Source organism: Oxyura jamaicensis, chromosome 12 (genome assembly GCF_011077185.1).
Source record: "Oxyura jamaicensis isolate SHBP4307 breed ruddy duck chromosome 12, BPBGC_Ojam_1.0, whole genome shotgun sequence".
In the NCBI taxonomy this organism is placed as follows: Eukaryota; Metazoa; Chordata; class Aves; order Anseriformes; family Anatidae; genus Oxyura; species Oxyura jamaicensis.
In genome coordinates, this window is record NC_048904.1 from 721,298 (window position 1) to 736,347 (window position 15,050).

At 33.6% G+C, this 15,050-nt stretch overlaps 1 protein-coding gene across 23 annotated transcripts in view; it reads left to right on the forward strand.

Annotated features, from left to right (window-relative positions):
• The window catches only part of ERC2 (ELKS/RAB6-interacting/CAST family member 2), a 537,199-nt gene that overhangs the window by 388,489 nt on the left and 133,660 nt on the right, over nucleotides 1–15,050 (forward strand). For all 23 annotated transcript variants that reach the window (XM_035338170.1, XM_035338171.1, XM_035338160.1 and 20 more), the window contains one exon: nucleotides 12,297–12,431. In XM_035338170.1, coding sequence (XP_035194061.1) covers nucleotides 12,297–12,431 — 135 coding nt within the window. The remainder of the gene's footprint in view (nucleotides 1–12,296; nucleotides 12,432–15,050) is intronic.

Genomic DNA, 15,050 nt, shown 5'->3' on the forward strand with positions numbered 1-15,050 from the left:
GGTCTGGGGTCTCCAGCACAAGAAAGATGTGGACCTGTTGGAGCAAGTCCAGAGGCAGGCCACAAAGATGATCAGAGAGCTGGAGCACCTCTCCTACAAAGAAGGGCTGAGAGAACTGGGGCTGTTCAGCCTGGAGAAGAGAAAGCTCTGGGGAGACCTCATTGTGGCCTTTCAGTGCTTAAAGGGGTCTTATAAAAAGGATGGAGAAGGACTCTTTACTCAGGTAGATAATGATAGGACAAGGGGGAATGGTCTTAAACTAACAGAGGATAGATTTAGATCAGACATTAGGATGAAATTCTTCACTGTAAGGGTGGTGAGGAACAAGTTGCCAAAAAAAACTTGTGGATGCCCCATCCTTGGAGGTGTTTCAGACCAGGTTAGATGAGGCTCTTGGCAACCTGATCTAGTGGGTGGCATCCCTGCCTATGGCAGAGGGTTGGAGTTAGATGATCTTTAAGGCCCCTTCCAACCCAAGCCATTATATGATTCTATAATTGTTATTAAATACACAGTTCTTCAGAGGCAGATTTGTTGTACTGTTGAGTCTAAATGTTACCTCACAGAAACATAGGATTTGTGTTTGAAGACATTCATGTGGGTACTACAGACATATTTGACCACTGAGCCTTTGTTTCCCTCTTCCGTTTACTGTCATAATATTGGTCTTTGTCAAGCTTTGTCTGTACCTCGATGTGAACAGCAGAGTAGTCTGAGATCTTTAGTTGTAGGAGTTTTATGCTATGAAAGCTGTTTGTTTCATTTTGACAGGTAAGAGCAAATATTCAATTATTTTTTATATTAAATTTTCATATTAGGAAAATCAGATTTTTTTCCCAATTCTCAATGTGGCAAAATGTCTATTAATCTCTGACTTTTAATAATGTACAATAATGATCAATGTGTTGAAATTTTTATTTATATTTTTATTGCATACAATGGAAGAAATGTAGTAATTTCAAGTAGTTTTTTTATATGACACAAATGTACAAATGAGAAAGCTGGACTTGGTAATGAAATTGCAAAAAAAAATGACAACTGAAATGAACTATTCAGACCTTGAAGACAATTAGTGCTACTAAACATACAATTGCAGTTTCAAAGGTCCTGCTTTGTTACTGAAATTTCTGATTGACGTCTGGTGTTAAATAATTATTATAGGGAAGTATCACAGAATCCAGAATGGTTGAGGTTGGAAAGGATCTCTGGAGATCATGTAGTCCAACCCCCCCCCGCCAAGCATGTTGCACAGGATCATGTCCAGGCGGTTTTTGAATGTCTCCAAAGGAGACTCCAAAATCTCTCTGGGCAAGTATGTTTTCAATGGGTTCTTTCCTGTTCTAAAACAACAACACCAAAACCAACCAAACAAAAAATCCCTCCTGCCAGAAAACCCTACCTTCTAATGTTGTTCTGCATTTACTGGGACATGGCCTGGGATGTCCTCAGGCAGCTGCAATTTCAGAGCCTTAATTATGCTTTTTAACTCACTTCTTTGTGTCTGTGTTCTTACATACTTTTATCTAATTACCAGGTTTAGCAGTAGGTCTCTGATAAATACTTTTAGCATGACTCTAGCCTACACATTACTTAATATGCTGTATTATTACAAGATATTTCCTGTGCTTCAAGCCATACTTTTAATTCACAAAACTTAAAAAGGCTTGAAAAACACAAACTCTAAATGCAGGGACCACTACAGAGAAGTCAGGAGGACCATGTTCAAATCAACATAACGTCAATTACAAGTGTGAAGAAAGCAGAAATTTGGTCTTAGTACTTCATATAAGCATCTGCTTGGCACTTGAAACTCCTGCCTGTTCTCAGTGTGCCAAGCATTTGATATCCCTGCTGCTGTTTGTGAGAAGACTATTATCCTTCAGCTCATGAAGAAGGAGACTTATTATGTGCTCTGAATTCTTATCTTTCAGGATAAGATAAATACTGTAATCTTGTAAAGCAGTAGGTCTAATTGTTAATATCAGTTAAATAGTACTCTAATTGAAAAAAATGAAATATATGTAGAACTTTTATGTATACATTCAACAACAAATTATCAGACCAAAGTCTTTGCCAAGACCTATATTGGAAACTGTTTTCCACTTATTTCTCTCAGCTTTAAATAGATAGGTTGTTTTCATCATGTTTGCTTCCAGGCAGGTAAATATAAGGGATTCTTTGCTTTTTGTCTTTTTCCTGACCATTTATTTCTTCTATGCCACTCAGTCTTTGTTTAGTCTAACACTTTCTCCGGTGTCCCTTCTGTATCACATTGGTTTTCTTCTGTTTTATGACATACCTTGAGATACCTTCAGAAAAATAATTAAAGTGGCTAATCTGCCAAACTTACTTGGTGTCACTTTTTGGAAAAAAAAATAAAAAAAATAATTTAAAAAAATGTTTTTGGCTGTTTCTAGTCTTCCTGTATTTTTTGCTTCATTACAAATGAAATATTTAACAACATTTTTATCTCTGGTAATATTGCCTCACAGGAGTCAGAGCATGTAATTTGACCAGCATTGTATTTCACCTAGGAGGAAGATTGGATTTCCTGAAAATGTGGAAACCTTTTGGTACTGCTTCTGAAATTATTCTTTATTCTGTGAAACTGGAGACAAACAGGGTCTAAAGGCAGACAGGGACTGAGAACAAGTGTTTGTTTACATGCATGTCACGAATTTTAAGAATTGTAAGATTTTCGTGTGAAACATCACATGAATTAAATTTACTATATGACTAGATATAGATGGGAAAATGAAGAAAAAAAGTGCTTTTCTAGCATAAGAACATGACTGTTCTTTACTTCATATGCAATCATTGAAGCATTAATGAGGTCCAAAAAAAAAAAAAAAAAGGAAAAGGAGAAGAGTTAAGTAAGTAGCCAAACTTTTCTACAGTACACTATCATACATACTTTTAACCTGCATGCATTCTGTCCGTCCATTTCCACACACTATATCACGAAAAAAAAACACCACCACACATACACCACACACGCCTGCTTGGAATTTTAAAAGGGAAAAATTAATTGTATTCTAAATCTGAGGGGGGAAAAAAAGCAGCAAAACCCTTGTCCAAATAGAGCTAAGAGTAGGAATATGAAGATAGATTATATTACAGGGATGTTATAAAAAGAAAATGCATAATTAAAACACTCAGTAAAACATAGCTCTAATCCATAGCGATGCATTCTAATACTCATATGGTTATGATTATGATAGTTATTTTAACATCTGGAGTTCTTAGTTACCATACTGTTATGTTCTCATTATATTTTAGTTACTGGTGTGTGCTTGCAAACATATTCATAATTTAGTATATAAAAACTCACTGCATAAGCAAAAAACCCCCACCAACAACAAAACAAAACCAACCTTGAATATTATCATATATTTGTAATTATTAAGACAGTGCAACTTATTTTGCATGTGATTAACATTATGGTGCTATTGTGATGCTGTTAGAAGTAGCCTGAATAATTAGCATGAAGTATTCCAGAGCTTGAATGCTTAACACAAATTGAAGTCCATGTGTTTTATGTAGCTGTAGAATTGGCAAGAAGTCCTTCAGAGCAATGGCCAATTAACAGATTTTTTAACTTGTGGAAAAAGGTCACAAGTCCTTCTGTCAAAACCATAGTTGGATGATATATTTTAAGGGTTTGTCTCATTGAATTGTGCTTCAAGAAATGTGTTACCATTAAAAAGAATTGAGCACGGTCTCAAGGTTTGGCTCTTTTAAAATAATGATATTGGGTTTATTTAAATTTAATTTAATTTATTTATTTATTTATTTTGTGTCAGCTATGTAACTAGTGAACCAGCTTGCACATATCAAGGAGGTTAAGCAAAAGAAGTTTGGACTGAAACTTTGCAATGGAATCTCTCTTAAATTTTTCTAGTTATCAAATTAGGCTTACTATTTGATTTAGTATCAAATCACTTATGCAGAATGCATGTATCCCTACTAAGTCCAAAATGCTCAGAGAGAGTGGATTGAAATGACAGTGATGTTGAGCATGTTTTTTAAAGGCTCTAAAGTTGGAATTTGAAATTGTTATTTTTGATCTCAGAAAAATACATAAAGTGATGAGACAACAGAGATGATACAAATGGAAAGTTGCTGAAGAGTACAATAATAATCAAAAAAAAAAAGTCATTAGACTTAGGCTTTAGAAATACAGGCTTACATGGCATATACTTTTAATTTTCAATGTGGTCTATTATGGCTTCATTGTTCTTTGATGCAACCTATGACTTCATGGTTCTTAGAAGTACTCATGATAGTTCTAAACACAGCGATCACTTCTGAAAAACCCTTTGTACCTACTTTTCAAGACTGTCTTCCTCTGTTACATAAGCATATCAATCCACTTTTAGAATATTTTTTATTATTTAATGAAAGATATATACCGTTTTTGTAAAGTCTTCATTTCCTGCAGACTGAGAGTGCTCTAACAAACTAAGTGACAAATGTGATATGGTGAACTTTAAATGTATTTGAGGCCAAGTACAGCATTTGCTGTCCAATATTTATAGGTATAGGTAAGATATCAAATAACAAAACTACAAATTGTATTCTACGGCTGTTAACAATCTGTGCTGTGCAGCAGTAGGAATAATTAGAGATTCATCACTTGTCTTCAAATAACAGATGTCAAAGAATGTGCAAAAATACTGTTGTGACATGAAAACTAATTCTAAGACAATAAATACGGAACTGGATTATTTAGCAAACATTTTGTTAACCCTCAGCTAACAGAATTCAGGCCCAAAGCACTGGATTCAAACTGAAGAAAACAATTGCAGTTGCACATGCTTTCATGCAATCCAAATGAATTCCACTAGGTTTATGTAACTTCTGGATAAACTTGATGAACTATATAGTCTTACGTACACAGCTTTTTAGACTCTTACCTTCTTGATTTCAAGGTGTTTTTTAATTGTTTTTAAGATTATATTAGTATTTTCTGAAATGCTGTGTTAGGAAAAAAAAAAGCTCAAATTAAATCATTTATTTGTAAAAAAAAAAAAAATCAGGAAAAATAGAACTAAACATCTGCCACATGAAGATGTCAAAGTATTTTGTGGAAGTATTATTTTCAAATAGTGACATTGCAAGACATAGAGGTTCTGTGATGTTGAAGATGATAAAGAGACCATTGCAAATTCTCAGCTAGAAGGTGAGTCTCTAGATTTTAAATTTCATGCTTTTATTACATTTCAGGACCTCTCCAGGCCTTACAGGCCTTATATGTACCTTCTTCCCATATTGTATAGGGAAAAATTCTACTCTATTGAAAGGGAATATTCTAGAAATGTTTCAAATTCCTTTTAGTGAAGAGAGAGAACATAATTCCAAAGGAAAGTAATAGCTCTTGAATGGCATTACACCTATATCCCAGAGCAACAAATCTTACTATTTTTCCTCATTTGAACCTCATTCATGAGTTTCATTGTTAACTTGATCCAGATGACAGATCAAAGCATATTGCCATCTTGCTAAAATATTTTTTTAAAAGACAGTTTTAATATTATAGTTTTACAGTTACAGATTGTTGTTAAGCTATTAAGTCTGTTACTAGTCAATCAAAGACTTTCATTTCACTTCTGTAGATCCTTACTTAAACTCTACAGAATTTTAGAAGAACAAGAAATATCTGTCAGTTTTCATACAGAGCTTGATCATAAATTCCTTGGTAAGTGGGTTAAAAATTCAGTTACACATACCATTCATGACCTTGACAGCTTAGCAAATACTGATACTGAATGATCAAAGACAACTGTTTCAAACCCTAAGGGTTAATATACCTGTTCACGTGGCTTAAAGCTAGGTGAATTAATTTAATTTCTCTCTATCTTTCCTTTATTTCAAAATGGATGTAGCATTTATTGAATGCAGTCAATAAAATTAAAGCAAAAAAAAAAAAAAGTGGAAGTTTTTCAGGATAAAACTAATAAGGCTATACAGAGTCTGTAAGAGATGCAGTTAATGAATTGTTGCATGTTATAAATTTTATTTTTTTTTTTTTTTTTTTTTTTTTTTCTTTCCTTATATAAAGCCAAATTAAAACTTGTTCTGTTTCAGGTGTCGGCCTGGTGTTCACCAGACATTTTTAAAAACAAACAAACAAAACATAAACAACCGGGTATGATAATTTTGCTGTCAGAGATACAGCTTTTCAGCATACGATGAATGATCAAAACAGGAAATTAAAATTTGTAGCTTATCTAACTTGAGGTAAGAGCCCAAAACCAAGTTGAAACATATGCTGAAAAGTGACAGGCAAAAGTAACAGAGCTTCATGTTCCTTGTCTTTTAATTATTTTTGTATCAAATGTGTTCCATAAAGGGAAAGTATTCCAATTTGTTAGAGTTTGCAAATTCAACCTGGTATGCTAAATTGAAACTAAATTATTTCATATTCATGCTAAGAATAGAATTTAGGATTCTTCTGCCAATGTCTGAGTTAGAATACAATGCACTCCACTGGCAGAGTTAAAAAGGAATGAAATAGTAGAGAGGTTTGGAAACCTCAGCCTTCAGAAAATACTTGAGACCACTGAGAGCCCATCTCCTTTGCAAGTCAAATGGATCACTTATACCTTTCTGGGCCCCTCTGAGTGACACACACACTTCTATTTTCAGAAAATCTGGCCTATGCTGCAGCTCATCATTCTTTCAGCCACTAGTGAAACTGGTTTAATTTTGCCAGAATAAGTTAGAATCAAGAAATTGCCTAAGCATTAGTGGGTCTAAAGGCTTTGCTATCTTTCCTGGATAAAGGAAATGATAGTATGTACATAAATTCATATATAAATGTGTGTGTATTTATATACATCAGCACACATAAAAACATGTATCTAAAACTAAAGCAATAATACACTGGACAATAGGAATAACTGAGTGCATATCTCTGTATTGTGGTCACAGAAGATGATTGCTGAAGTCACTGAGGAGGAAATGTAATTTTTCAAAATAAAAGCACATGACTTCCAACAGGTCATTTCTATCTATGTTGCTGAACTTGAAATTTATTCTCTCCCTTTGTTTAAAGTAGTCCATATCTTCAAGGTAGATTGCAAAACAAATCAATCTATTTTGGAGAAAAGATGACAATGAGTATGAAAAAAGACGTGGTGTGTAATGAAGTTCTGACTCAACATTTATTTAGGTTTTCATCATGACTTTGAAAGATAGTAGCATATTGGTTCATGTTTGTCTCTAGAAATATTACTGGTAAAGAATGACCTCCACTGTAGGAAATTGGTAGACGTGATCTTATGCTGACTTGGTTAGATCTGATATACACAAGGCAATTGTATTAGAAAAAGAAGAATACTATAGAAAAAAAGATCAATCGTTATCATAAATGGAAACAGTAGTGCTATGTATAGGTCACCAAAATTTTGCAAATGCACATTCTCCAAAATTCTCTTTGACACAGCAATTGATAGAGAGGTTTCAGGAAGCTGTATAGTAGTGTTACCTGTAGTCTGATGTGAGTCAATGGATTTGTAATTGAAATTGTAAGAATAATTTCTTCACAGAATATTCCATAATTTTAAGTAGTGGTGCATATGGAGATTTCACAATATTTTAGGTTTATAAGCCTCATGCAGGCTAGGGTAAGTCCCCAGATACATCTTCATCAAACCGGTAACTTCTGTTTCAGCTGTAATATACCAGTGAGAACACATTGTTCAGCTTGAGGAAACTATGTATGCTTTTTTTCAAGAATGACATATCTTTGTTTTGGATGACCTCCTGTTAAGTGTACACAGGACAGACTTGGTCTCATCATTGGGAAAAAGAATGTGCCATGGCTGCTATCCCCCCACCCCGTTTTTTTTTTTTTTTTTTTTTTCTTCTAGGTCTTTCCAATTTTATATGGGATTGACAACATTTCTTAATCAGGAGCCGGATGGAGATTTTGGGGTGGAGGCCCACAGGAATCATATTTTACACAGAAACACTCAGGCTAACGCAGCTGCTCTTCCAGCTGCTTGTGCTTGATGCTTTTAAATGTTGCACTGAAGAGTCTGTTAGGGGCTTGACGAAGTTACACTTGTCTGTGAATTAGGAGGTTCTTAACTAAAAAGAAGAGATTCAGTAATTATCCATTTGAAAATATCCATGTTAGTATCTGAGTATACTCTGATGATGGGGTATAACAGCCTGATTGGGAAGCAGATATATTTTTGACCACTGCAAAGGCAGAAATGTTTAACTATTTGAGAATGTCTGCTATGTAGTAGTGGAAGCAGCAGACAACTTAAAAACTAATTCCTCCCTAAGCCACTGATGCTATTCATTCCATAGTGAACACTGTTACCTAATAAACTGAAAACAAAAATGGATCTTGAGCAAGCTCATGAAAAAACTGTGGAAAAAAAGATGAGTATCTTAACGTATACATCAGGAAGATGCCTACTCTTAACACCGCCTTTGAATTGAGGGTGCTTTTCACCTAAAAAGTATTAAATTCTGAGCAAGGGGCTATCCAGACCACCAGGGAAGAGTTGCTATCAGCCCTCTAATTTGATTTCAAACTTCAATTAAAAAAAAAAAAAAAGAAAGAAAGAAAGAAAGAAAATAATAGTTTTCAAGCTCTCTAATAACTACTTGTTGGGATTAGATTTTGAGAGGAAAAGAGGAAAATGGGAGTAAAATTTTGAACTATATAAAAGAACTATTTTCAATTTGGGGTTATTCTTGCAAAGTAGTAGATGATGCAAATTAGATATGGCACAGTTTAAATGTATGTGCCAGCATCATTCAAATTTTCATAAATTGCACGTTCCAGGACTGAGTTTCCAGATCATCCTAAAAAGCAATATTTAGGAAATCTGCAGTGCTTTTGAAAGTAATATAAGAAAAAGTCTCATATTTCTGAACAGGAAATTTTCAGGCATGCTGAAGATGGTGCAGGAAATTATGACATTGCCAAGTCAGTAGGTGGTACTTTTCTCCCAAGTCAGTACTGGAATGATATTCAAATGTGTTGACGTGGGACCGTGAGCAGAGGCAGTTACTGTTTGATAAGCCAAAGTCCTAAAACATGGTCAATAAAATCCTTTTCTATGTGTTGTTGTGTGTGCTTGTATATGTGTGTGAGGGGGTGTAAAGCCCTCGGGTCTTGAATGAGTTCCAATGTGGTTAATTAATTTTTTCCTCAAATAATGGAATGGCATTTCAATGCCTACTAGAAATTAAAAGAGTTAGCAAGGGAAGTGTATGGAAGTAACATTTCAGAATTTTGTTTAGAAGGAGCTGAAAAGGATTGTATTTTTCCTCTATTTAATTTTCTGGATGGCTGTAGTTTTGTTCCTCCTCTAGAAATCCTCCTGGTTATCCTTAAAAGTCCTGCTTTTAAAAGTTTGAATCATACCATGTTTTGTACTGCTAAAGTGAAAGCTAGGCATATCTGGAAAACAGAGTTCACTGTTGAAGTGAACATCTCTCTCTGACAGCAGCTATATTGAAGAGAAGCAGAAACTCAAAATCCTATTAGATGTCATTGTGAACTAATAAAAAGATTTAGTATAATTTTAAGGACTGAATGACAATAAAATGTTATGTAAATGTTTGGATGGTTTGATGATCATATCAATTGAATGCAAACCCTAATTTCCTATTTCTTATACATTTTGCTTCCAGAACATTACAACTAAAGGAACCCTACTGCAGCATTTACAGTTTCTTTGTGCAGATTTTGGCATCCAAAAGGAGGAAACATTAGAAGTGGTTTATTTATATTTCTGCACCAAATTAGAAAGATGACATCATTCATTTACAGTTCTTATCCCATGACATGTCTAATCCCCAACACCTCATTACAGGGGATACTTTTAGGATTGCATATATCATCTTGTTTAACTTTTGCATTCTTTTATGGAATACAGTTGAAAGGTAAGAAATTTAAGGCTGTTCATTGATAAGAAAGTAAACTAATAAAATCTTAGGAGCTTCCCCAAAGAGGCAGGATATTACAGTGTTTACAGTAAGTGAGTTATTATTTGCCTATTAGTTCTCCATCTTTTCCATTCTCATTCAAAAAGCCATCCTCTTTGAATGTAAAGACAAACAGGCTAACTATAATGAGTCAAATTTATTTTTATTTTTTTATTTTTTGTAAAATCAGAAAATAGTGTTAAAAAACAAAACAAAACAAACAAAAAACAAACAAACAAACAAAAAAAAAATGAAAAGACACCATATAGTGCCAGTGCAATTCCTGTTTGAAAGAATCTACTACTTGACCTGTGGAGGAAATCTATTCTGTAACCCTCCGAGAAGATGCTCTTCTATTGCTATAGGGATGCCCATAAAGAGTCTAACAGTGGCTAAAGCATGCACACATCCAATCTGTGACCTTTCCTCTATCTTGTTATTATGAATGCCTTATGATTTTTCCTTCTAATCTTAACTTGGACTGAGTGCAAGTGCCCTCCTATAAAATAGTTTGTCCCCCTAATGGTGGTAATGTGAGGTGCTTGGGAAGCATTATGGTAGTTCAAAATAAAATTAATTGCTAATTAATTCATAATTAGCAATAATTATTAACCATAGGATTTTGTGTTAACCCTGTGGCTCATTGTTTTCCTCACAATAGATTCTGTTATTTTGAAATATTTTATAATAATATTTAGTTCTCTCTCTCTTTTTTTCTTTCAGAACTCTTTTGTACTTCAGCAAATTCATTAAAATCAGGGAATTTAATGGCAATCTTTTAGTTTTTACATTTTCTATTTATTATTTTATTAAATCAGTGACATTTTCCAAACAGCGATATGGTATGCGATTGTTCTCATAGGAGAACATAATCCATTTAGGAAGTAAATTTACCACATACTATCCCATGGATATTTCCAGTTGGAATACAGTTAGACCTGCTATCATAGGAATATAACCAAATACATGAGTCGTGTATAAATATATCTGTTTAATTTGGTCCTTTGGAACTGATTAGTTTGGGCAAAATCCTGGGGTAATGTGTTTTGACAGTATCCTCATTGGAGTTAATAGGCATCCTGCCACCTTGGAGTGTGGGTAGAACTGTGACTTTTTGCAACTGACTTTAGACTCTTATCTTTAATGTCCTTCATAGTGTCTATGTGCAAAGTAGACATGTTTGAGCATTACCTACTCAAGTGTTGTCCTCACAGAGAATTGACACAAAGTAGATAATGCTCCTACAAGTGCAACCTTTCCCCTACAGAAAAATTGTGTCAGGGTTCAGATTAGTTTTTTGAAGATGACATTAAGTGACTTTAGGCTGCAACCTTCCTTTCAGCCATCTACTTAATACTAATTGTATATGTCTCAAATTGATTCTTCAAATTTTGGAAGAGGGTTTTGCAAGTTGATGGCATTTTCTTCTTGGTTTTATCAGTATAAGTAAGTAAAACTTGATTAGAAGTTAACAAGTTTGCCTGAGACAGCCTTCAGTGCTACTAACAGAAAAATTAAGTGCTGTCTCCACTGGTATTGGGCAAGTAGGTAGTAAGATAGTCTTGGTTCTGACTTAGGTTTGGGATATTCCAGTCTGCATATTTCATGGTATAGAATAGTTGTAATAGTTGTAATAAAGGGCAATGATATGTCTTGTTACCTCATGGTGACATCGGTTTTATTATCTGTATGAGGCAGTAGCTTAAGCATAGATCTTGTTTTAAAGATTTATATCTAAGACTTACTTTCATTCGGTCCCATAATCACTTATTTGTCTAAGTGTCTGTGTCTGTATCAATTAGACAAGATTATTTTAACTTACTGTTTAGCAGGGTGATCCTGGCATACAACTAAAAAAATAGTTAATATTTAGCTTTTAGCATAACTATTAATTATTATTGTTGATTTGCCTCAGTAGATAACTGTAAATATTTGAAGACCACATAATATTCCTGTTGGTGAATTTTTGCAAGTTAATTAGTGAGACATAGTAATAGATTGCAGAAAAAAAGACAAATGTTCTAAAATATTAAATTTAGAGAAGCTGAATGTCTTTGTTGATGCCTTTCAAACACAACATCCTTGATCATATCCTTTCCCAACTTCTTTGTGCAGTTCTATATATGTGAAAACTGAGACAGATATCTGTGTTCATATGCTTTGTTATCTTTTTCTATTTCTGTTTTGTTCTTTTCTTCATGGGCCAGCAGGCCTGACTTCTATTGTTAGATCCTTGCAGCAACTGAAAAAAGAGTGAAGGAAGAGCTAAGATCTTGCCAAAACAGTATTGAATTAATATATTCCATCATGTAATAAATTGTCTCGCTTTACATCCTAAATAGACACAAAACAGAATGAAACTGATGGCAGATAACTATGATGATGACCATCACCACTACCACCACCATCACCACCACCACCATCACCGATCTCCTGGGAGACCACAACACTCCAACCACAGACCTTCTCCAGATCAGGTCAGTCACCTTTTCTCAACTTCACTTTTACACTTTTACTATTTTGATATTTCAAGGTGAAACAAATGTTCCAAAGAAATAATGAGCATTATAAGTGATATGTTCTTTGAAGAGAAATTAATAGCTCTGGTATTTATTTCCATGCCTGAAAGAAGCTAAACATGTTGACTTTTTGTCTGGTGCCTTATATTTCTCTTCTCAATCTTTTTTTAAAAGTTTCACAGCTATTTTTAGCATTTCATAATTCAACTTTTAGAGTAGAAAAGCAGCGGAAATTCTCATAACTTGAGTGGTTTCAGGAGTATCCACTTTGGGAATTATTTATTTATTTATTTAAAGTAAATGTACAAATCATTAGTATCTTAAAACTTATGCAGCTTTTCCGTCTGCCAACTTGTAAACCCCTAGTTCTAAACTGTTTGTGAATGTATTTTTCTGTTGAAGCTATCAAATATCAGGTATAGTTTAAAATCAAGTGATACATTTTTAACTAGGCATGATAAACAAAATTTCAAGATGTTTTAGTTTAAAAATGCTTAATGGTTCAATCTTCTTCTTCGTATAATATTGTCCTATTTAGAGTCCTGTGTTACAGGGCTGTCCTAATAAAATGGTCTTCTAAGGTCTGTTGATTGAGAATCATGGCATTGTTCAATTTGGGAATGGAACAATGGGAACTGGGAACCTTTTCCACCAATAGAAAAGCAATTCCTAAGCCCAACACTGTTTTGATTTTGTAAATTTCAATATTTGTATACAAATAAATACAAATTTTAAACATCTGAAACATTTGTTTAAATGCAAAACTCATTTGTTTTTATTGGTAGTAGTTTAGAATGTTAATGAAAGTTAAGTGAAAAGTAAAATGCAGAACTATTAAAACAAGTTGATTGTCACAGTTTTAAAGTAATAACAGTTATAAAATATATGCTTGGTATTAAGAGGTCATGATCTGTGGTTTATTAGCATTGCAACTGTCCTTTTTAATAATGCAGCATGGTTTTTCACATAATGTTGCTGTTACTTTGGTAGGAAGAAATTTGCTAAGTATCCAGTGTGCAACCTCAATTTTATATTTGATGGGTTTGAAACAGATGTTTCTGAACAGAAAATGGTAGACCTCTTAATTTTGGAAGAGCAGATCCACCAAAAACAATGTATCTGTCTTAATTTTATACTTATAACATTGATAATAATTGTATTACTGCTATTATTAACTATTAACTATTATTGCTATATTTATTATTATAATAGTATAGTATTAACTATACTTAGTTACATTATCAAAACAGTATGGCATTAAAAACAATTGAATTATTTATCCATCATGTAATTCTATAAATTGCACATTATATTTGTGTATATACAGACCAAAATAGTATTTCAAATTCTAGTGGCAACTTAATCTGTTCCTTCAAATCCCCTTCTGCCACCAGCCATGTTTTTATGGTCCTTTATTAAGTATCTGCATCAGATACTCAACAATTTGTTATAGTATAGAATAATGTGTGTGTACGTGAATGTTTGGATGTATGTAAAAAAATGCCACACTACAGGGAATACAAATGAAATAAATTAGCCCTAGAAACAAGCTTCTATTTTGAAATTAAAACATACATGTAAGCCATGCTGCCAGTATGTCATATGTTTCCAGCTGCTACTGGGTGACGCTATTCCATTTCAAATTTTAAATTGCTTTGTATGGTGAGCTTGTCAGTTATGGATGGATGCCCTCCTGAAGATGACATTCAAATTTTAAGATAGACTTATTTTTATGACTTGACTCTCTTTAGTGTACTACAATGAGTGAGAGTTGAAAACTGTACAAGTTTGGGGAGGAACTCAGTCAGGGTAGGACAAGGAAGAAAGTTATTCATATATGGATATATCTAGAGTTGGAAAAAACAATCTTTGGAAGCAAATAACTCTTTTCAAGGTAGGGAACCCTGGGGAAAAATATAACTTTTATTTATTTATTTATTTATTTATTTTTCTTTTTTTCTATGAAAAATTGTTGTGTGCTGTTAAATTCATTCATAAGTTCATAATACCTGGGCTGAAATAAAAGGAAAAATAACATTGGTGAAGTTATAACTGAGAAGTTTGATATACTACTTAGGAATAGGAGACAAATAGGCAAATTGAGCTTTTTTAGGATGACCACTAGAGCTCTACTAGCAGCAGGAACTGGTAAGCACAAGAAAGATCAATTTATTGAATAGCAACTGAAAAACGAACAAACGAACAAACAAACAGAAAAAAAACATCAAAACCGAAATAACACAAAACCTAGACAATATAACATTGAAGTTATTTGAAAATGTTAAGAACTTTCAGAAAGAAAACTTTCAAAGAATATTAAGGACAACAACTATTATCTAGTTGTAGTTCTGATTCTGATTAACAGAGATAAGTTGGCTGACTTATAAGAAGGGAAAATATTCTAAAAATGACCATGAAATAAAAAATGTTTTGGCTTTTTGCAAGAAACAGAATGAACAGAACAGAATGAAGGCAAGATGTGTGGAAGGGAAGGGAAGGGAAGGGAAGGGAAGGGAAGGGAAGGGAAGGGAAGGAAAGGAAAGGAAAGGAAAGGAAAGGAAAGGAAAGGAAAGGAAA